At 41.8% G+C, this 25,043-nt stretch overlaps 1 protein-coding gene across 12 annotated transcripts in view; it reads right to left on the minus strand.

The window, feature by feature from the left end:
* Positions 1–25,043, minus strand: part of GNAL (G protein subunit alpha L) — a 145,515-nt gene that overhangs the window by 24,287 nt on the left and 96,185 nt on the right. For all 12 annotated transcript variants that reach the window (XM_077899924.1, XM_077899934.1, XM_077899926.1 and 9 more), the window contains one exon: positions 20,971–21,068. In XM_077899924.1, coding sequence (XP_077756050.1) covers positions 20,971–21,068 — 98 coding nt within the window. The remainder of the gene's footprint in view (positions 1–20,970; positions 21,069–25,043) is intronic.

Below are 25,043 nucleotides of genomic sequence, written 5' to 3' on the forward strand. Positions count from 1 at the left end.
AGCCGTATGTGCTACGGTTTTCCTGTTTTAGAAAGATTCCCTGGATACAGACAATAACAAAATATCAGAGGGCCCAACCTGCCCTAATGAGCTAGGTTGAGAATGATACTGAGAGTTAATTCTGTTTAGAGAGAATTTTAACCTGGCATCTTGCCATCCCTTTCAGTTACCTGTATCAGTAACTTACAGTCTTTTTTTTTAAATTTTTATTTATTTATGATAGTCACAGAGAGAGAGAGAGAGATAGAGATAGAGAGAGAGAGAGGCAGAGACATAAGCAGGCTCCATGCACTGAGAGCCCGACGTGGGATTCGATCCCGGGTCTCCAGGATCGCACCCTGGGCCAAAGGCAGGCGCCAAACCGCTGCACCACCCAGGGATCCCAGTAACTTACAGTCTTGAGCCACAAAGTAAAAGGCGTGCTGGTGTCACATGCATCTTCCTAAAACACTGCTTTGATTATATCACTCATTTGCTCCTAAACCCAGGCATAAACACTGAACTTCTCTAGGAGGCATACTGGGTCCCCATCTTCTTTTCTGTCCTTGCCCTATGTGCCCGTCAAACTGGACTGAAGCTTGGGTGTCTAGGATCTAGTGGAGAATGAGGTACACTCAGTGCTCCTCCCTCTGTGTATACTGTCCCTGCTGCCTGGGCTTACACACCCCATGCATCTCTGCCTCTTGATATCCTACCCCTTCTCAGAAGCCACCCTCTCCATGAAGCCTCCCAGGAGCCCCCTCCTCTGTGCTGACCCTGTACTCTGTACCTCTGCTCTACCACACAGGGAACACCTCCTGATTCATGTTCTGTGGGCTCAGAGCACCATACTGGATTATGAACTGTGGAAGCAGAAAACAGTCTTATTCCTTTCCCCCTGAGGAACCCAGCCATCTCTCTGCACATAGTAGGCACTGAGTCCAAGAAGGCTTTGCTGACTTGAACTGTGATTGAGAGGAGCTAGAACATTATCCTATTTAGCAGCTTAGCCAAGGTTACTTTTTTTTTAAGATTTTATTTGTTTATTCATGAGAGACATGGAGAGAGGCAGGGATACAGGCAGAGGGAGGAGAAGCAGGCTTCATGAAGGGAACCTGATGTGGGACTGGATCCTGGGACTCCAAGATCATGCCCTGAGCCGAAGGCAGACGCCCAACCACTGAGCCACCCAGGCGTTCCCCAAAGTTGTTATTATTTTTTTCTAAAGTAGTAGAACTCTTTCTTCACATGAAACACTTCTAGAGATGATAAAAAAGCAAATAAAAGGAAAAAAACCTGTTTGAAGTGAGGATAGAGGGCCCACAACTCCTTCTCTTCCCCCCCCCCCCCGGGCCCCAATCCACCCTCCCTTTCTTTTGGGTTCCTCGACATATTCCATAGTTTGCCTCATGACAAACTCTAATTAGGTGAGAGTTTGGAATATAATCACGAGAAACTTTGATAGATGAAGAGGATGATGACAACTAACGTTTATTAAGTGCTGATGTGCCAGGCATTGTTCCAGGCACTTTACATGAATTAGCTCATCTCATCTGCACAAACCCTATGCAGTAATACTACTAACACCTCCAATTTACAGGTCAGGAAACAGAAGCACAGAGAGCTAAGCAACTGGCCCAAGACCACACATCTGCTAAGCGTTAGAAATAAGATTCTATGGATACAGCGAGACCAGTAGAAGAGCAGGGTGGAGTCCAATCAGTTAAGAAGAATAAAAGACTGATAATCTTTGGCTTAAAAGAAGGTGACTTAGCTGTTCTTTTGAGCAGACTGAGGACTTGCATTGACTGTAAGGTTAGTGTGACCTAAGTAAGGTGCTAAAAGCAATTAACATGCCTTGACACTATAGTCATTAACTGATGGCAAGTCTCCTCTCTGGGCTGGGCAAATAGTCTAGAGCATGGGGTGGAGTTGCAGAAGCCAGATTTTCAGATTATTGGGACAGCCTGGAACACAGAAGAGGCCAACCTTGCCGTTGGCCGGTACTCCTCCACCCACCCACCCCCAGGAGCTCGGTAGTAGCAGTCCTCAGGCCCCATCCTCTTCTCTCCTCTATCAATACCCCAGCCATCCCCATTGTGTTCAGATGATCCACAGCTCACATTCTCGCTTTTACATTTCTAGAGCAAATTTTACTTCCAAGCTCCTGTATCCCTGTCTCCTGATACTGGAGAATCTGGGGTGCCAGACGGTTTGGCACCTCCTCCAACTGACTGAATTCCCAGTCCTAACCCCCAAAGCTGATCATCCTACTTATTAAATGTCACCTCTGTTCATCCAGTTATTCAAGCCACATTCTTAGGAATAATCCTGGACAACTCCCTTCACTGCATCTACATTCTATTGGTAAGTTTTTCCATTCTTTACATTCCATCAAGGGTGAAAACCTCCAGGCTCTGTTTCTGACTAGCATGTTTTCTTTTTCATGTATCTAGCGAAGGAGAGATTATCTTGAGTGTATGAAAGATCACCAAGGGAAACTTTGGTCCTGTGGAAATTCTGACTGCACAGGAGAATCTTCTGGACTTAATTCATGGTGCAAAGAAAGAATACAGGCCTTTCTTGATTTCTTGATATCTCAAAAAACCCATTGTTTTTTTTATTTTTTTATTTATTTTTGATAGAGAGAGAGAGAGAGAGAGAGAGAGAGGCAGAGACATAGGCAGAGGGAGAAGCAGGCTCCATGCACTGGGAGCCCGACGTGGGATTCGATCCCGGGTCTCCAAGATCGCGCCCTGGGCCAAAGGCAGGTGCTAAACCACTGCACCACCCAGGGATCCCAAAAAACCCATTGTTAAGTTGGAAATATCCTACTGAAAGTGCACTGAATACATCTAACCTATTACCACCATAGCTGAGCTAGTCCACCTTAAACATGCTCAGAACACTTCTTTAGTCTACAGTTGGGCCAAATCATCTCACACAAAGCCTGTTTTATGATCAAGCATTGATTGTCTCAAGCATTTACATCTCATGTATTTGACTGTATGGAAAGTGACAAACACAATAGAAGTACAAAATGGTTGTATGTGTACTATCCTTGTGATCCCATAGCTGCCTGGGAGCTATGTCACTGCTGCTGCCCAGCATTTCTGGAGAGGAACTTACTGAACATTGCTAATCTGGGATAAGATCCAAATTTCAAATTTCAAGTATGATTTCTACTGAATCTGTATTGTTTCCACACCATTATAAAGTTGAAAAGTTGTAGGTAAAATATTGTAAGTACGGTACCCTCTATGTACAGTTTACAATCAAGGGGCCAGTCAGAAATTCTATAGTTATGACACTGCCTTATAACACCCATAGCCAAAGTAGAAACTTTCTTCATAGGGACTGTAAGAAAATTTGGATTAGAGTACAGACATTTCTAGTCAAGCCAGTTATTTTTATCATAAAATCAGGAAGGAAAATATGTTTTAATTTGGCTTAGTATGGCCTAGTCTTTCTTCCTCTGAACCAATACAAATGTTTAAACTTGAGATATTTAAGCAGGATATATGGCTTGATTTCACTGGAGAAGGATCATTTGCTAAATCTGAAGACCTTTCAAAATAAAAGAGGGAACTAAATATATATGAAACACAGTTTTATTATGTGTGTTAAATTATTACTGGCTTCTCACAGGTAGTTTTCCAGTATTTTTGAAATGTTATGCCTTGAATTCTCTTTCAGAGCTCCTCCTTACTCACCACAATTTGTATCTATGTTATATATTTGTGATTTGCTCAGTAGCAGTCTGTTCTTTTAGATCTTTCCATGGTGACAATTCGGTTCTTGACCTTACACCTGGTCCTGATCAAACTCAGACACACAGATATTTAATAAATTTCTGCTGAATGTATGAATGCATCCAAAGGAAATGACATTGGAGATATATTCACTTGGTGACCATTTCAAGGACTACATCACATACATACATATATATTACTGGATATATCACATATATAATTGTTTCTATCAACGTTTCTATCAACGGTTTATTTCAGAACAAAACTCAAGAGTGCTCAAACCATGGGAAATTGCAAAGTCATCGTACCTCACATTATGTTAACATGATGTTAAGGTTTTAAAAATGAGAAGGAGAGGGCAGCCTGGGTGGCTCAGCAGTTTAGTGCCTGCCTTCAGCCCAAGGCATGATCCTGGAGACCCAGGATCGAGTCCCATGTTGGGCTCCCTGCATGGAGCCTGCTTCTCTCTCTGCCTGTGTCTCTCTCTCTCTGTCTGTCTCTCATGAATGGATAAATAAAATCTTTAAAAAAATAAAAATGAGAACAAGAAAGAGTTAGAAACAGTAAAGTTGCATTTGATTAGGCTTCCACATTGCTATGTGTGCAGGCTGGTAATGTCTGGGTTCCTAGTTCTCATGGTGGTGTAGGGAGTATATGAATTCCCGATGTCCTGACGGTCTAATTCGGCATCTACAACTCCACTAACATAGGGATTTCCCTGTTCCTTTTCTGTACTGAATAATTTACCAATCTGATAACAAGCTGAAAATTAAATCTAGATACTCCTGGCCCTTAAGGACAGTCCAGGGTTTCTTTTGGTGCTGAGTAAAGAAATGATCACTTTGTCTTAGATGTTCACAGAACTGGGGGCTCCATATTCCTTCCTAGTCCTCCTTGTAACAAAGAAAGTTCTGGATTTAGAAAAAAGTCAATGGCAATCATTTTTTTTTTTTTTAAGAAGTCTCGAAATATTACTTTTCCCGCTTGGGGTTTGCTAAAGCATAACTCTAGACTCGCTTTAGCTCAGTCTTAGTTTGAGACAATTTGGACTTTCCTGTTAGTACAGGAAGCAGCGTGAAAACAGAGGGAGTGGGTACAGTGTGGTCTTGACGAATGTAGGGTACCGGGCTCTTCTTTTCTGTCCTGGGCAAAGCTGTGTGATTACTTGTGTGACCAAGGCCAAGCTAGCTCCTTGCTGGGCATCGTTTCTTCATTTATAAACCTGGAAATGCATCATATGAAACTATGATCTAACATTGGGTAATAATGCCTTCAGCAGGCCTTGGCACTGGGAAGGACTGTTTAAAATCATTAAATCAAAACAAGTCCCTCAGAATAATTAAGGCAAAGTCCCGAAACAGTGTGTTTTGGCAAAGATGTGAGGCAATAAAGGCTCTCATACACTACTACTAGTGGGAGGGTCAGTAGACACAATTTCTTTGAGAAAAAATTAGCATTATCTAGTAAAGTTAAAATATGCATCCCCTTTGAGCACCAGTTCCATGTCTATTATCCACCCTAGAGAAACTCTTGCACGTGTATATCGGGTTACAGAACAAAATGTTTGAGCATCATTATTTGTCACAGCCAAAACCTGGAAGCAACCCAACCGTCCATGAACAGAACGAAAAAATAAATTGTGGTGTATTTTTACAATTGGATACTATGTAGTAATGAAAATAAATAGCTGTAACCATACTCAACACATGAATAAATCTTAAAAACTTAATTTGAGCTAAAAAGACCCCAGACCAAATGGTATACACTGCATAATTTCATTTGAAGAAACCCTGAAACAATATGAACAGATTTACTATAAAACTTACTATGAGAAAATGTGTATTATCTAAATTGCCCTCTTCCCAGCAGTTTGTGATGGATGTTTGCAGATCTCACAGGGAACATATGGAGTAGATTAGGTGAAAAAGAGAAGACGGACTGTGTATATTTCTATGAGATGCCTCCATTTACAGAATGTTCTATAGAAAGAAAACCTACTCCTTTGATGGGGTTCCTGCCTCAGAGGGAGAGAAAAATATGAGCAGAAAGTAAACTACAGAAGGAAAACAAACACATCAAATAAGCTTATTTCCCTGCATAGAAACATTGGCAGTATCTCACGCTGTCTGGCTGTCTAACGGACATTGGTAGGGCATCCTGCAGACGCAGAGAGCGATTTCACGGCTACAGATCTGGGGCAGATGAGTAGGACTGCACATGGGCTTGTCCAGGCTGCATGTGGGGCAGGGCTACTCTGTGGAACCGGGGAGCTGGCTTGTTCTCACATCACCCTTTTTTTGTTGTTGTTAAAGATTTCATTTATTTATTCATGAGAGACACACACACACACACAGAGGCAAAGACATAGGCAGAGGGAGAAGCAGACTCCTGCAGGGAGCCTGATGTGGGCCTTGATCTCAGGACCCCGGGGTCACGCCCTGAGCCGAAGGCAGACACTCAATTGCTGGGCCACCCAGGTGCCACTCACATCACTTTTTTTTTTTAAAAACTGGAACATTAAGCTTACAATTTGCGAGTTTAAAAAATTGTTAATGTGCACACGAGACAGTAAATTTCGCTGCATATGAAAACCTTTTCTTGTCCTCCTGTTGGTGTACCTTGTGTGTATAATGAAATCAGATGGTCAGAACCTGGAAGCTTCCTCGGGGCTAGTGTGGGTAGAGTCCTGGGAGGTGGTAATGGGGGTGGGGGTGTCCTACTGCTGCTCCTGGGAACACGTGTGAGCTGCTGATGCTCTCATATCCCTAATCAATGCTGCATCTGACCTGCCATGAGACGCAGCTTATAAGTCACATCATCTCACAGTTAAATTAAGCTTAAGTCAAGTGATTTCAATCATGACCACAGAATAGAGTGTACTAGTTCTAACGACTGCATATTCTGAGAACCATTAAAAAGTCCTTTCAATTCTGGTTTAATCCCTACTATGTATAGAAGGGAAGGAGTCATTGACCATTAGTGTTCATGCAAGTCTAAGCATGGTAATCACTCTTGGTCAAGGAAGAGCTGCAATTAAGCTTTTGAGCCTGAACATAAAAATTTGTTAGTTTAAGGTGGTATCTTTAGTTAAGAAGCAAAACCATGTTAGAAACCAAATACAACTTAATTCAGTGAGACTCACTAAAAAATATTTATTTATTTAAAGATTTATCCATTCATTTTAGAGAGAGAGAAAGAGAATGAAAGTGCATGCAGGAGCGAGGGGTGGGGAAAGGCCGAGGGAGAGGGAGAGACTCTCAAGCAGACTCAGCGCTGAGTGTGAAGCCCTACAAGGGGCTTGATCCCAGGACCCTGAGATCATGACCTGAGCTGAAACCAAGAGTCAGACACCTAACTGACTGAGCCACCTAGGTGCCCCCAAATAATTTGTTTTAACGCTTCTATTTAGAATGTAAAAAGCCTGTAACAAAGCAGAATATTTCTTGTCACTTTTATAATGTATTACGGTAAGATTCAGTTTTCTTTGAGACAGTGAACACTGGTGGCTTAAAGGAGGCCAAAGATCAATATATATACTTTTAAAATGTTAACTTTAAAATGGTTTTGAACTAACTCATCAGGTGCAAGATACCTCAACTAAAATATAGTGGATATGTATTCTTGTTCTATCATCTTTGATGGAGGAGGCTAGAATCTTCCCGTTCATGCCCGTATTCCACAAATATTTACTGAGTTCACAGCTCTGGGATGATAGATAAATAGTGCACAAATGTGATGTTTGTATAATGTTCCATAAAGCAGAGGTATTTAGTTCCCCCAGTGTTTCTTCTCATGGAAGGTTCTGCACAACTGGGGCATCGAGGCTGAGCTTTCTTGATAAATTCATCACTAGGCTGCCTCAGAACATGATTAACCATGTCCTAAATATAGTAAAAGTCCCAGACAAGATTAACATCTGCAAAACAATACTTAATAGTGAATCTTAGCATATTGCAGAAAAAAGGAATATGTATTTTTTTGAGTAGCGTAGGGGTTAAAGGAGAACTCAAAGATAAATGAATTTCTACTTAAACTGCAGCGTGAAACTTTGTGAATTCTTTGATGTCCTTACATGAAATAGAATAAGGAAACCACCACAAACTGCATTCAACATGGTTCCTGCTCACTAGAAGCATCCTGGCGTTTCCTTTCTGCCACTGGCCCATGACAGTGTCACTTGATCTTTACAGACCCTAGGTCTGTACGAGGAAGTCGACCTTTCGATTTGAATTGTGGAAGCATGTGGTGGACCAAGGGTGGAGAAAGAAGTTGTAGGGACTTCTGGATGAGGAGAGCCTTCTGAGGAGGGGTGCCCCCAGGGCTCTCTATTTTCACAGACCAATTATACAGATTTGTTCAGATCACACCACGTGTCAGAGGAAGAACCAGAAAAAGAAACAGACCTTCCAATCTCCATTTACTTCACGCTGAGTTTCTTATCTTAAAAGAGATCTGAGATCTCATTAAACATGTCCAGTTGAGGGTAATACAAAATTTTCTTTTTTGCAAAAACGACTTATTAAGTCTCATAGATTTTAGAACGTATGTCACTGTGTGGATCTTCGCAGACTATAGCAAAGCGATTTCTTTCTTAGCAGTTACCACCTGCCTCAGATAGCTGGTACGAAGATTCTTTCATTCCTTCCTCATAGAAATAATGCATAACATTCATCTTAATGCAAAATATTAATTCCAGATTCACAATAATATAAAATAAATTGAGAAGCAAGGCATATCATGCACTTCACTGTGGTCATATGAATAAAAGGGCTAGTGAGCAAATGGAAATTCTAATTGTACTTAGATTTCCTTAATCTAAAAATAATAACAGAATAAACTTGTATTTGAAAGGTGGGTTTTCATTCATCTCACAGATTCTAATTATGTGATCAGTGTGGTCTGGTGTAAGAAAGATAAGTAACTTAGGGCAGCCCGGGTGGCCCAGCGGTTTAGCGCCGCCTTCAGCCCAGGGCATAATCCTGGAGACCCGGGATCGAGTCCCGCGTCGGGTTCCCTGCATGGAACCTGTGTCTCCCTCTGCCTGTGTCTGTGTCTCTCTCTGTCTCTCTCTGTCTGTCTCTGTGTCTCTCATGAATAAATAAATAAAATCTTTAAAAAATAAAAATAAAAAATAAACTATGATTCCCATGTGGGAAATATGTCTCAATATCTCTAAAAAATAATCATCATGGAAGTTAGCAGGTAAATTTATAAGAAGCTATTTCCATGGCATTTTGAGTTCCTCCTCTCCAGGCAGGGCCTGACGTTGTGACAACTCATTCAATATTTGTTGAATGAGTAATAACCCTAATTAAGTTTTACAACTTTACAGCAAAATTCTGTGTACATGAGAATGGTAGATGATGAATGGTAGAGAACACAGAGAAACAAAAGTTATAAAAGCCCATCCCATTTAACAACTATTTTTTGAACACCTACTATGAGGCAGGCATGGTTTTGGATGCAGCGGTAAGCAGTAATTCCATGCAAGCAGCCAACAATGACTCGTGAACCAACCACTGAAACTATGATTCCCAGGGAACCCAGGAATCATAGTTTAAATCAGTGTTTTCACTTTTGCATTTCCTTTCTTCTCTTTTCTCTCTTTAGAAAGGAAGAACGTGCAAAATGTGAAATGTTATGTGTCTTTTACTGAATACCTTCCACAGCACAACTACAGTCCCTGCACTCAGATTGTGCACACAGGTGAGCCAGAATGCAATGTATAGGGTAAGGAATAGGAACTTCTATTGAGCAATTGTTCACCCCTTTGGAATAGCATCTCTCCCCCTGCCCTAAAATTAGGAAATCCCAATGATCAGCAGTCTCCAAATTAATTTTACTGAGGTGTCCAAGATCCAACAAGCTAGTTACAACAGGGGGTCTCAATTTAAAGTGCATCTGAAGGGCACCATCCAATGGTGGTTTGCTTATTCAGAGCTGCACAGCCGTCTCCATAATCACTGTCAGGACATTTTCATCACTCTGGAAGGAAACCTTGTACCCATTAGGCAGTTGCCCCTCATCTGCCCCCTCACGCTCCCTCAGCCCAGTGCAACCCAATCTACTTTCTGCCTCTGTACATCTGTGCTGGGCATTCCATAGAAATGGAATCACACAATATGTGGCCTTCTGTGTCTGCCTTCTTTGACTCAGCATCATGTTTTCAGGATTCTTCCATGTTGTAGCTTATATCAGTGCTTCTTTCCTTTTTTATAGCTAGATAATAGTCCATTGTATAGACAGACTACATTTTGGGTATCCATTCAGCAACTGAGGGGCATTGGGTTGTTTCCACTTTTCAACTCTTAGGAATACTGCTACTGTTAATATTTGTCTTGAAGTTTTGGTGTGGATGTATGTTTTCAATTCTCGTGAATGTATACCTGGGAGTGGAATTGCTGGGTCACATGGTAATTCTGTGATTAACTTTTTGTGGAACTGCCAGACTGTTTTCTGAAGCAGCTGTACCATTCTACATTCCCACCAACAATATATGAGGGTTCCAGTTTCTCCACATGCTTGCCAACATTTGTTCTTATTTTACTTTTCTTATTTATTTATTTATTTATTTATTTATTTATTTATTTGACAAAGAGAGAAAGAACAAGCAGGGGAAGTGGCAGGTAGAGGGAGACGGAGAAGCAGATTTCCCATTGAGCAGGGAGCCCGACATGAGGCTTCAGCTCAGGACCCTGGGATCATGACCTGAGCTGAAGCCTGAGTTACCCAAGTGCCCTTGACTTTTTGATTATAGCCATCCTAGTGGTTGTGAAGTGGTATCTCATTATGGTTTTGATTTGTGTTTCCCAGTGACTAATGCTGTTGAGCATCTTCTCATGAGTTTATTGGCCATTTAAATATGTAAATTCATACCTTATTGGGGAAATGTCATCTATTCTGATCCTCTGTTCATTCTAAAATTGATAAAAGCATTAATATTGAAGTTATTTAACCTTTTATTATTGAGCTGTAGGAGTTATTTATATAATCTGGATCCAAGCCCCTTATAAGATACATGATATGTAAATATTTGCCCCTTTTTTGTGAGTTTTTTCACTTTCTTGAACCGTGAGGACCTCTATAAAAAAAAAAAAACCTATCCTGGCTTTCATTTATTTATTTATTTTTTAAAGATTTTCTTTATTTATTCATGAGAGACACAGAGAGAGGCAGAGACACAGGCAGAGGGAGAAGCAGGCTCCCTGTAAGGAGCCTGATGTGGGTCCTGATCCCAGGACCCCGGGACCATGACTTGAGCTGAAGGCAGATGCTCAACTGCTCAACCACTGAGCCACCCAGGCGCCCCTATCCTGGCTTTCACCTGCGAACTATGCTCACGATATGAATTGGACAGAAATGGAAGGTAGATGAGAGTGACTTCAGAATCTGAGAAAATGGGTGCCCTTGTGAAAATCCATGTATTTATAAGTGTAAGGCCATGCCTTATCATCTTTACAATTTAGCATCTGGCAGTGCCTGGCACACATTTGAAGCTCATATAATGTTTGTTGAACTTCTAACCTAAAATAGTCTTTCATACCTTTAGGTTTAAGGTATGAAATCCTGCATAAATCAAGTAGTAATATGGCACGGTGTAGTCCTTGTAATCTTAGGTGATTTTGTTTCCTCCTCTTTGGGTTAGTGTGAGGATTAATTTGTTAACTTGTGTAATGTGCACAGAAGAGTGCCCCACCTGGTAAATTTTTACAACTATGAACTATTTTGCAGCTACACTTGGAAGCTTAGAAATACGAGACACACCTGTAAGTCTTTCTGAAGCCGTATCCTTTGTTTTTACAAGTATTTAGTGGTTTTCAATCTGAGGTCCTTGGGGTCCTTGGAAATTTTTAGAAGAATTCAGCAAGCACTTCAGAGAATTGTAATAAAAACCCTCCTACAGGCAAATGTCTTATGCGGCATATTATCATTTGTGGAGAACCACTGATGTGTTACCTTGTGCTGCTATGTAACTTATTTTTCTGTAGACTTTTGATCGCATCTGTACACATGTATATTCCCCTCCCTACATATTACTATGAAACATTTCAGACACACAACCTGAAATAATTTTTTGGTGGATACTTGAATACCCATCTAGATTTTGCCATTACCATTTTACCATACTTTAAAAAAGGTCACATATCTCTCTAGCTACCTTATTTTTGATGCATTTCAAAGAAATGGAGATACCAGTTCACTTCCTCCTAAATACTTCAGCACACAGATCTTTGTCTAGACATCAATATTTGTTCACGATATTTTTTGTTGAAGTAAAATTTAAGTCCAAAGAAACAAATCTTGACTGTACATTTGCTGTTTTGACACATGTGAATACCTGTGTACCCCAAACTCCTATCAAGCTGTTATGCACAGATTTTCAACTTCTTGCAGTTGTGCTGCTGTTTGGAAGGAAGGCTGTAAGAGTGTGCTGGCTCCTGTCCAGATGGCACAACACCTGACCAGCAAGCAGTATAGCCTGCTGCATTGAGGCCTGTCCTGGGGGTGAGCCCAGGCTCTCATCACAGAGGAACTGCCACGTCACCACTGGTGAAAATGTGGCACAGAGACTATCTTTGTGCATTTGAAAGTTAAAAATCTGGGGATTCCTGGGTGGCTCAGAGGTTTAGCGCCTGCCATTGGCTCAGGGTGTGATCCTGGAGTCCGGGATTGAGTCCCACATCGGGCTCCCTGCATGGAGCCTGCTTCTCCCTCTGCCTGTGTCTCTGCGTCTCTCTGTGTCTCTCATGAATAAATAAATAAAATCTTAAAAAAAAATAAATAAAAGTTAAAAAGTGAAAAACTTTAAGTGTCTATCAGACTTTGTGTGTATGTTTAGTAACGTGAGGAGGTTGGTTAGGAGTCCAACTTGGAAGAAAATTTCTTACTCTTGTCCTTTTCACATTCCGCATAATTTATCTTAAAATGTTTCTTGTGATTACAAAGCGAATTAAAACAAAAACAACAACCCTGTTTTTGCTACTCTTTGCTGTTACTGATATACATAAACCAGAGTATTCCCAAACACTTTCCCCCAGCAGGAAGGAACCAGATGTTGAGCCCCATTGAAAGGCTCAATGTCATCTGTGAGCACTGAGTTTCAATTCTATTTTTATGAAAATGGCCACACAGATCTTATAAGTAAATGTGATCCGTGTGACCATCTAAAATAAATCTCTAATAAAATGCTACTTCGGTTTGATGTATTTATTCTAGTAAAATAGGACTATGGTTTGGTATTTAGTGCAAACTGAATTTGGGCCTGCTACTACAACTTTGGAAACTGGACTTGGTCTCTAAAATGGGCCCCATGGTGCACTCCTTGGCACCAACTGAGCCTCCGTAAGGAGCATGGGCCAGGCTAACGGTGACACGCAGGGCTCCTCACTGCTGCTGACCCCTCCTCACTACTGGGGCCCCACACAGGACACTGTTTGACAAGGATTCTAAGAAATAATTGGGGAACTACAGCTCTAAGGCAGCAAAAAAATTATTATTATTTATTATTATAATTCAGAGGCTTGATTTTCACAGCCTTCAGAATGAATCTAACTATATCTAGGGAATGGGAAACAGCAGAAAGTAGTGTACGTGCTGGAAGGGACAGGACTTGCAGCCTCATCTCAGCATCCTCTCTTTGTAGGAAGCCTGAGGATTCACTGAGGTGATGTATGAGAACCCACCAGGATCCTCCACTCAAGGGAGTCGTTTTCTGAAAGATTTAAAAATTTTGCTTACACATGTGAGATACAGGGGGGAAAATGCCTATTGGTCTCTGATCCTGATTCCTGGCACAGAGCTTCTGAAACCCTTGTAAATTCCTAGGTGGGAAGAGCACTAGGGGCATCTTTTGTTCTAATATTTTGTCTTTGACTGCCATTCCTTACACCAAGCTCTTAAATAAATCCCTTGTACCTTCCTGTGTGATAGGAGTGTCTCTTATTTTAATGAGGTGACTCTGGGTGGGCTCCTGGATGGGCCTGGTCACTGCAAAGACCAGATCATGATTAGAAGCTTAGAACTTTCAGCTCCACTCCACCCCATCCTCCAGAAAAGGGAGTGGGGCTGGAGTTAAGGACAGATCATGCCTACTGATGAAGCCTCCACAAGCTCTTTGGAGAGCTTCCAGGTTGGTGAACACATGCACCACCAGGAGGATGACACAGCTCAACTCCACGGGGACAGAAGCTCCTGTGCTCGAGACCTTCCCCGACCTTGCCCACATCTCTTCATGTGGCTGCTTCTCGGTATCCTTTATCATTTCCTTTAATAAGCCAGTAAATGTAAGTGTCCCTGAGTTCTGTGAGTTGTCAACAGTGGGACAGAAGCTGTAGAAAACCTGCAGACTGGGCAGCCCCGGTGGCGCAGCGGTTTGGCGCCGCCTGCAGCCCGGGGTGTGATCCTGGAGACCCGGGATCAAGTCCCGCATCGGGCTTCCTGCGTGGAGCCTGCTTCTCCCTCTGCCTGTGTCTCTGCCTCTCTCTCGCTCTCTCTGAATGAATAAATAAATAAATCTTAAAAAAAAAAAAAAAAAGAAAACCTGCAGACCTATTGCTTGAGACTGGCTTCTGAAGTGGAGGCAATCTTGTGGGATTGAACCCTTAGCCTGTGGCATCGGACATGGTCTCCAGGTAGACCCCCAGAATTGAGTTAAATTGGAGGACACCCAGCTGGTGTGATAGTTGCTTGGTGTGGGAAAACACCTGACACATCTGGGGTCAGAAGTGCTGTATGGTCGTAGGTGAGCGTAGACACGGAAGCATCTGTGTTAAGCCAGCCCTCTTAAAAATTCCATCTCGGGGCAGGGTTTCCAAATGGGTGTGGAAGAAATGGATATAACCAGGGGCTGACGGGCTTATTCTGAGATATGTGGCCTACCTACTTTACCCTGCCACTAAGTTTATTCTTCATACCTAAACAAACTGGACAGTACTGCCCATAAACGGAACATTTTTGATTCTTCAGACCAAGAAAAGTAATCTGACAATAAATTTGGCTAGAAATGAAGATCAAAATGAGATCTTCATTTACGTGCACCCAGGTGGTTGATTATATACTTAATGAATTCAATGGTATATAGTAACATTCATGTTTTAAAATACAGTTTCTTTGATTTTAAAATGACCTGGAAAGAAAACAACTTTGAAGTTGAGACTTCATTTTTGCTAATAATTTCCCAATTGTCCCGAAAGCTTAGATTCAAGGACTTGGGAGCCATGAGAACCTAATAGTGCTGGAGAGTAAATGATAGCAATGTGGTCATCGAGACTCCTGACAGATGGTCAAAGGCAGACAGGGACACAGCAGAAAAAACACTGTACCTTTCTCGAGACTCTTTTCTTTCTTCTGGCACATTCCCTCTCTTTGAGAGCATTCTAAAGCCAATTATTCAAACCGAAGCACTCCTAGAAGTGCTTATCCTGTAAACAACTGTACAAAGCCTAAGAACCTACTCTGTGAGCAGTAGGGTTTCAAGTTACATTAAGCAAAGTCTGATTTTATAAATCTGTTCTAAAGATCCAATTTTCTCTGATTTTCTTTCTCCCAAAATAGCTGTTTCCATGGCTACATAATCACTTATTATTAGGACTTAGAGGAAATGCATTTTGGGGGATTATGTGGTAGAGACTGTCTTTTAATTTTCACAGTGGGAACTGGGCAATTCTGGATAAAATATAATCGCTGGTTATTTGCACAGGCACTCCTTTTTACTCAAAGTACAATACTTAACGCTCAGTTACAGCCCTTGGCCAGGGTGGTCGGTCCTGGCTGGCCCACCTCGCCGCACCCTCTGCTGTGGTGGTGACACTTGGCTGAGCCCGCGGGCCCCAGGGACAGCAGGTAAGGCCGTGGCCACATGCAGGCTGCCGGCCTTTAGCAAAACTGATCTGTTTCCTCTGGGATCAGGCCTGCAGATTTCAGCGTGGGCCTGCCTTCAGGATCCAGGGATGAGAAGAGCAGGGATGAGAAGAGCAAGGAAAGCAAAATTGAAATGCCCAGAGGGCGGGAACAGAAGAGCTGGTCCTCACAGTGCCTTTGCCTCAACAGTGGTTTTCTAGAGAGACTCAGAACAAATTCCCCTTTTCTTGAAGTAGCCTGAGCAAGTTTCCACTCCTCACATGCCAAATATCATAATAAAGGTCACCACAGCTTGTTTTTCATTTTTATACCATGGGTGCTTTATAATTTGGGGGCTTCCATTTGTTTGTACATGTTTGCAGAACTAGAGTGGCATGTATTTGTGATTGATGGAGGCCTTATGAAAAGCAAAAGCAGGCCTTGTAAATGCATGTATAGACTTTCACCTGTGGTTGACAAGAGGACCCCCGGCTCAGTGAGGAGACTGCCCCCCTGGCCAATCTTGACGAGTGTTCCCATTGTTTTTCCTGCCCTGAATCCCTCCCTCCTCCATAATCTTTTTTTTTTAGATTGAGATATAATTCACATAACATATTTCACAAAACATAAAATTCACCAACCCTGTGGTTTTTAGTATAGTCTGTACTATCCTGTTCCAGAATATTCCCATTATCCCCTAAAGAAATCCTACACCCATTAGCAGTCACTCTCCATTTCCCCTGCCCCCAGGCCCCTGGCAATTAGTAATCTATTTTCCATTTCTGTGGATTTGCCGATCCTGGACGTTTCATAAAAACTGGATCATATGATAGGTGGCCTTTTGTGTCTGGCTTCTTTCACTTATTATAATGTTTTTAAGGTACATTTATGTGGTAGCATGAATCAGCGCTTCATTCCTTTTTATTCCAAATAATATTCCATTTGTGTTGGATCCCGTTTTGTGTATCCACTCATCCTTTGATGGACATTTGGGTTGTTTGCACTCTTTGGCTCTTGTAAATAATGCTGCCATGAACATTCATGTACGAGATTTTGTGTGGATGTATGTTTTTAATTCTCTTGAGTAAATATCCAGGAGTGGAACTCCCAGGTACCTCTGTAAGCTTTTAAGGAACTGCCAGATGTTCCCAGGCTCTTCATCAGCAGTTCTGCTTTAACAGAATTTCAGCATCACTGAGAAGCACCTCTTCCCCAAAATATTCCCCTGATTTCTGCCATGGAAGAAATTACTTTAATGGAGCTTAGAATTATTCCCTTCATAATAAGCACTAAGGTTCAAAATGCGAAACCATGGAGCAAGGTAACATAGTAACTTAAATTCACACCAAGATGTAAGTCAGGTCTTTTCTCAGAGCAATTTTGATGGAAGGAAAAAAGAAAATGTGTCAGAGCACTGGGGACCTACAAGGGGGAAGGAGGAGGCCACAGAGCCTGAATCTGGGGTGGTGTGCACTTTTAAAGGGACTTTTATCAGTACCATAGTGAATACCAGGCTCCTGTTTTGCTAGAATTAGCATTTATTTCAAACAGCACCTACGGAGCACCGACTTCATGAAAGAACATTCACCTGAACATTTAAGAAGGAATAAGACATATTTCCTGAGGAATTAAAAATCAAGTGTGTTGGACAAGATGGCCTGAGTATCATTGTCTTAGGGCTTTCCTCTGAGATCATGTCCCTTCATTGGTTTGATGCTGAAATGTCATTTCTTTTATTGGAGGGATGGTGATGGCTGATGGAGGCAGCTTCTATTTCTTTAACATCTAATTTGGCAACATACACCTTGGTAGCCCTGTGTTAGTCTAACAACTGTTACTGAAATAGTCTTTGTTTTTTAGATCCCTCGACTCCATCTCAAAATCTGAGTTTAGAGGAAAAACAACAGTTATTAAGAGACTAAGATTATTGATCCAACTCGATTCCCACATGTATTAAAATGGATAAAGAAAGCAATGCTGTAGAAGCTAGGATTGACCTAGACAGTGAGGTCTAGGCGGGAAACTGCTTTCTGTGATTCTGCTGGGCCCAGAGTTAAGAAAGTATAACTGAAGCTCTGGTGTCTCATTCCTTCCAAGTCTGGGAGGGAGTCTTGACCTCACACATGAGGCAGCTTGTGCCCATGGCTGTCTGAGAGGATGGAACCAAAGGAATGCCAGATCTTGGCTCTGTGCCGTCTATTTTTGTGGGAAACTATGATCTTACATGCCTTAGTTTACCTCTCTGGACCTCAGCTTCCACACTGGTGACTTAACAGCATGAGTTTATCTAGGGGTCACAGGCACTATTCTGAGGACTTTGGAGATATGCTTATTTAATCCTCTGAGAACCGTATGAGAATGGGACCCATAACTGTCCTCATGAGTTTGCCCAGACTCTCACATGACTGTTGGTGGCAGAGCCGCGATCTGAATCCTAACTGCCTGTTGCCAAGGCTCATACCACTTCTTTTTCAAACATTTATATTTGCATATTCCATGTTAAATTAAGAGTGGTGCTAGATTCTTCTTAAGAAGGAGAAATTCCTAATTCGACACTGAGTAGCACTGTGACGCTCCCTCATGACGTCCCTGCTCAAGAAATACTGGGAAAGGACAATAAAGCACGTATTCACATCAACATTTAAAGATGTCAATGTGGGGATCCCTGGGTGGCTCAGAGGTTTAGCATCTGCCCTCAGCCCAGGCCTGATCCTGGAGTCCGGGGATCGAGTCCTGCATCGGGCTCCCTGCAGGGAGCCTGCTTCTCCCTCTGCCTGTGTCTCTCATGAATAAATAAATAAAATATTTTAAAATAAAAAATAATAAATTCACTTACATTGACATCTTTATTTTTTAAATTTTTAAAAAATTTATTTATTCATGAAAGACACAGAGAGAGGGGCAGAGACATAGGCAAAGGGAGAAGCAGGCTCTCTGCGGGGGAACATGATGCGAGACTCAATCCCAGGACCCTGGGGTCATGTCCTGAGCCGAAGGCAGACACTTAACCACTGAGCCACCCAGGCGTCCCAATGTAAGTGAATTTAATATTATTATGAGCTGTGCTTGAAATTTCCATTGCTAGCATTAACTTAGGATATTCTTTCAATCTCTACAGCACCACTGGGACATTGAAATAACTGAGATGACATGTTCGAGAAAGAGCTAGTGAGAGCCAGAAAGAAAGATGAAGGCCCTTTGGGAAATGGTGCGCCTCCTGAGACCTTCCCAAGGTGCATCTGAGTTCCCCTGGGAAGCTCGCCCCACTCCACATCCAAATCTAAACCTGCCTGGCTCTTGTGGAAGCAAGTATGCGTACCAAACGACACGAGACACGAGAGTAATGACCGTAATAGATTCACAAATGTAAATTACAGGGCATGCTAATTTAAAAAGGGAATATTGATTTCAGGTAAGCCTTGAAGGAATGGTTAAGCATGGCAGGAAATGAGAAATTTTAAATACTTTTCTAGTTTATGAAAATTTTTAAGTAGTAAATAGTTTCTTTCGCATATATGGTGGAGGGCCATTAATGCTTTTGGTGCTCATTTCAGGGTGTATGCAGCAGGTGGGTGCTGTCTCTGTTACACTAGCCTGGTCACACCAAAACCGCTTGCTAGACATACCTGCTGCAGACCAGACGCTTGCGGACCAAATGCTCATGGACCGGGGGGAGGATGAGCCAGGTTTTGCTCATCATCCTAAGGAGGTTAAGTGAATCTTCTTAATATCATCAATCCTCCCTCATCTCAACCCTGAGATCCTCTCCCCTGTTCTGACGGACCCCCTCTCCACCTACTTCTCAGATGCAGTTTTAGGTTTCTCCTCCTCCTGAAACCAACCTCTGAGGCTTGAACTTCTGAACTTCTTTTTCCAGGACCCTCTCCTCTGTATATCCTGCCAGTCTCAATTCTGAACTCCTACAACCAGCCGTCTGCTTCATCTCTTCCCTTGGGTATCCCTGTAGGTGTTTCAAACTTAACTTCTCCAAATCGGAGTTTGATATTGTCCCCTGTCCTCCCCTACACAATATCTCCCAGGGTCCTCCCTCTCAATGAATGGCACTGTGACCTTCTCTGTTGTCCTACTTGATCCCTACTTTCTTCTACCTCTGGTATTCCAATTCACTGCCTAATTCTGCCCCTTTGGGTCCCAGGGCTCACCTCCATGGCTGCCATCTGACCTGGGCCATCCCGCTAGGGCCCTGGTTCCCTTCTTTTAATTCTCCACATGGCAGCCAGGTGACCCTGATAATTTTACTCATTGAGCTGACAGTCATTCACTGCATTTGGAAGAAAATCTAAGGGTCCTGGCAGGACCTTTGGTGCTCAGGAGGGCCTGGCCCCATTGACCTCTCTCTTCTGTTTATGGCCACTCTTCCATTACCCAGCTGGCTTCCTGTCACTGCTGGGGACACATCCAGCACCCCCTCCTCAGGCCCTTGCCCTTGGTTTCTCTCAGTGGCTGTCACAAGACATAGGTGCCTGAACTCCTCTGGATGAGAAAGGACTGGGTGGCCATGCTACCCTCTCCTTGAAATCAGTATTCTCAGTGTAGCTCCACCAGCGGGTTCCAAATATTGGGAATTCCCAGACATGGGAATGCTTATGGAATCTCTTCTGCAGGTATGAATTTTTACAGTTTATAGACTTAAAATGAAAAAGTACTCACTTCTTGCTGCCTCAAGAGATCTATAAAAAAACCTTAAATATAGTTTTTATCATCAAAATAGCAAGCATATCTTGAAGTTCTTGATTAACGTTTTTCTTGGGCCCACTTTATCTGAGAGTTATAGAATGAATTGAAAACAGCAAAAGAAAATAGGAAAATGAGCAATTCAGGGAAAAATCATGAGCCAGCCAAGGCACCAGAGTCCTTTCCTTATTTCATATTTCTCTTCATTACATTTTTTTCATCAAAGCTTTACTTATTATATTAATTACTATCTACTTTTAAGGTTCTGGTCTACTTCTAACATTATAGGATGATAACTTATTACTTTAAGTAAGAGATTGGGTTCAATTGCTGATGTTGATAATATTTAAAATTTAATATGGGGGCCTTGCTCCAAAGTCAAAATATAATAATGAATATCTAAAAACATTCTAATTTATGGATATGCCTATAATTTTATGGAAAGCAAAAAAAAAAATGGAACAGGAAACAATGATCATGCTAAAATGAACAGACCCGCTTCTGGTTCTTCAAAACACTGAATCCTATTGGATTTTTAATTTTTTGTCTATGAAACACGTGACATTTTAAAAGTTGGTTTCTGTAGTAAGATGTCAAAGCTTTGTTCCTTGCATTCAAGTGACTTCAGTGACCCTGGGAAGGCAGCATAACTGTGGGTGCAAGGGTAGCTTCAGAGAGGTCAGGCCTCGCTCAGAAGCTGACTTACTATTGTGCGCAGTCAATCAGCTGGTACTCGTTGGACCTCTCAAAGCACGCCTTCACGCCTTCATCATCCCAGAGCTTCTTCACATGGTCGAAGAACTCCTAAAATTTGAAAAGAGTTAGAAATAAGAAAGCACATGTTATATAATCTTTTAAAAAGTTAAAAGTATAAAGAAATTGCCAAAAAAAAATTTGCAGGTAGCACATGAGTTGTTTTCCCTGTAGGAGTCGACTTCACAGTAAAACGCACAGGACTTGAGATCAGCAGAATGAAAAATGGATGCACCTGTGTTATCATCGCTGAATTCAATTTGTCAAACACTCTTGTCATTCCAGAAAGTTCTCCCAAATGAAAATTACAAGTCAAAGATAATTTTGTGGCATTCATCAACTATATATACAACTGCTATATTAACAATAATTTTGTTTTTTGAGATTTTATTTATTCATGAGAGACACAGAGAGAGAGAGACAGAGACAGAGACAGAGACACAGACAGAGGGAGAAACAGGCTCCATGCAGGGAGCCTGATGTGGGACTTGATCCTGGGACTCCAGGATCACGCCCTGGGCTAAAGGCAGGCGCTAAACCACTGAGCCACTCAGGCGCCCTTAACAATAATTTTAAAGCTCTTAGTATGCAATCACCTGCCTAGTGGTACTGCCCCTTCAGCAATGAAAAGCATGCATATTACAATGGTAAGTTCTGTTTTAGCTATTGTCTTTTAAAGTTTCTGTGAGCCATGATTATGAATAGCCATGATTGAGCAGATGGGTTCAATTTGGCCCAGAAGCATTAGGTACATCAGAAAGAAATTTTTAGGGCAGCCCCGGTGGCTCAGCAGTTTAGTGCCACCTTCGGCCCGGGGTGTGATCCTGGAGGCCCAGGATGAAGTCCCATGCTGGGCTCCCTGCATGGAGTCTGCTTGTGTCTCTGCCTCTCTCTCTCTCTCTCTCTCTCTCTGTCGTCCATGAATAAATAAATAAAATCTTTTTTAAAAAAAGGAAACCTTTAAAATTTCCCTCTTTGGGGAATACTAATTCACTTTTTTTTTTTTGACATTTTTTAAAACTACAAGTGACATGTGAACAGTGATTTTTGGTTCCCTCAAACCCATGCCGGTGCAGAGCTCAATTTCATCCATTATGGCAGGCAGCACCCTCCAAACCAAGCCCTTGCCTTCTCTCAAAGTAAGAGCTGCCTTTATGAATTCGTATTTCCAAAATTACCCAAATTAAATTAACAGTGCTATGGAAGCAAATGACAACACATCAGTTGCTAAATATAAAAGAAGTTATGTAAATTTTCAGAAACCTGTTCATTAGAGTATTTCTATCCCTTCCCACATCAATCATCTGCCTGACAGCAGCCTCAGGAAATACCCATTCCCATCTCTGATCTGCACCAAAGGGTCTGGGGCTTCCAACACCTCATGTTCACCATGGCTGCCATGCTCCCTAAGAATCAGCATCAATTTTTTGGAGAAAAAAAAATAAAGGGCTGGTTCTTTTCTTGAAGCTTCACAATTCCATACAAGGGTGGATCTGAGTACTGTGGGGCCCTCTTTGAAAAAAGAAAAATAAAATCATGAGTACACAATTAGGCACAAAGCCTTAGAAGGGACAGTGGGAGCAAGGCGCCCAGAGTGTAGCTTCATGAGGTTCCAACATCCTAGCATCACGGATAATCCTTAAAGGCCCACCATGTCCTGCACCATGTCGGTATGGCTGCCCAAGTCACCCATTGTCACCAACAAATCCAAATTACCACAGCTGACAGTGAAGGAAACTCTCGATATGAGGGAGAGTAGCTGAACCTCCCAGTTTTTGTCCTGCTAGATTTATGGTTCCTTTTTTTTTCTTTAGATTTATGGTTCCTTCTGGAATCTCCCATTGCTGCTCTTGTCACTCCAGTATGAGAGTTTTTATAGGCTTCCTTAAAATTTTTTTTCTCTTAAGAGCCATATGAAGACACACACACACACACACACACACACCCCAAATAAGAAATACTATTTTCTACTGTCAAGATGGTCTTGAAAGACAGTGATAACCTCTGTGTCACGGTGATATTTGGAGTCGAGCCCCATCTCTCTCCCTTCCTGCAAACCCTCAGTGTAGTAGTTTCTTGCATAAAGTTCCTTCCTGTCTTTATCAGGTGTCAGAGTCATTTTTTTCCTTCAGCAGTGTGAGCTGAAGCCTCTGAGACAGAATTAGAGAGGAGGGCTTGCTTGCATCAAGAGCCAAGATGCATGATTCCGGGGTCTGTGTTGATAGCCATAGTAAAACAGGAATCGTGGGCGCTGTGTTTTTAAAGCAGATGCTTTGGCCAACACCAAAGGAGCACACAAGCAGCAACAATCTCTGCTTCGGCTTTGTGGCTGGTGAACAAAGATGGTGGGACCTAGTTAGGTCCCCAGGACTCCCCATGTTTACTTTTTAAGGGGTTCTAAACACCTCATGGAAAACTTCAGAGCTGCCACTGCTGGTGCTTCTGCCTTTTATTAGGGAAAATTTCAAACTTACAAAAGTAGAGAGAATTCCCCAGGCCACTCATTACTCAGCTCCACGTTTATCAACACACAGCCAATTCTCTCTCTCCGCCTCTCTCTTTTTTTTTAATAACTCATGCCTTTCCCCACATTTATTATTTTGTGGCAAATCTCTTATATCATTTTATTTCATCGTTATTTCTAAAAGATAAAGGCTCTTAAAAATCACAGCCCCCATACCACCATCTCAACAAGAAAAATAACAACAAATAAAGAAATGATTCTGTAAAATCATCAACTATTCAGTTAGTCAATGCAGCCTCTGCAGCTGTACTTAACCAGTTGTCCAGACCAGCCTAGAATTCTCAGGCATTTGGTAAACCAACTGGGAGATAAAGATGAGGAGTAATTTTGGTATGCCTCCATTAGCAACTAAGATGAATAATATTAAATAAAACTAATTTCAGTGTAGTGTGTGTGTGTGTGTGTGTGCCTGAAAAAAAAGGGTGATTTACAGAGAAATGTAACTTGCTTTTGAAAAGTGAGATATGTAGAAATTGACAGTATGAAAAGAAAATGACATTTCTTAGTTTTTTTCTGTATTACTGAACAAGAATTGCCCTCTGATCTTAATGTATTTAGCAAATGAAATACGTAAACATTTCATTTGTTACTCTTATTTAAAGGGCTTTGACATAGGGAGCACTGGGGTGGCTCAGTGCCTTTGGCTCAGACAGATGATGACCCTGGGGTCCTGGGATTGGCCAGATTTGGGCTCCCTGCCCCAGTCAGACTCCCATCCTGCCCCACGGGGAATCTGCTTCTCCCTTCCCCAAGCCTGCCTGGCACTTTGCCTACCTGTGCACCTGGGCACACACTCCCTCTCTCTCTCTCTCTGTCATATAAATAAATAAAATCTAAAAAAGAGAGAAAAAAATAAAGAGTTTTGGCATAGCATAACCTATAAATTTACCAAGTAACTGAGCTGTACAGTTATTACACATTGTGTATTAACTCAAATTAAAAAATAATAATAAAAAGAGAGTTTGAGTTATGTTGTAGAAAGTAAAAATTATAATATCAAATTTAAACTTACTTTTAAAAAGGCAAGGCTTTAACATATTTGTAGGATCATTCTGATTCAATCAAAATTTAAATTAAAATAATAAATGAATGCAACTATCTAACTCCTCCTTTCGTGTTACATTTCCTCTGCCATCTACATCTCCCTTTCCACATGAAGTACAAAGCTAACCTGGGATTCTCAGATGCATAAGTTTTTTCTTTTTCTTTTAAATTCCTCAAAACTGCTCTACAATGGAAATCATACAATAGGAAATGTTAAGAATACAATATCCCTGCTGATACAACTTTTCAGTTATATTTTTCATTTTTTGAAAGGCTTTATTTATTAATTTGAAAGGGAGAGCAAGAGAGAGCTTGAGGAGGAGGGAAGAGCAAGGGAGAAGGAGAAGCAGGCTCCCCGCTGAGCAGGGAGCCTGATGTGGGGCTCAATCCAGAACCCTGAGGTCAAGACCTGAGCTGAAGGCAGACGCTTAACCCACTGATCCACCCAGGTGCCCCTT

Source organism: Canis aureus, chromosome 6 (assembly GCF_053574225.1).
Source record: "Canis aureus isolate CA01 chromosome 6, VMU_Caureus_v.1.0, whole genome shotgun sequence".
Classification (NCBI taxonomy): domain Eukaryota; kingdom Metazoa; phylum Chordata; class Mammalia; order Carnivora; family Canidae; genus Canis; species Canis aureus.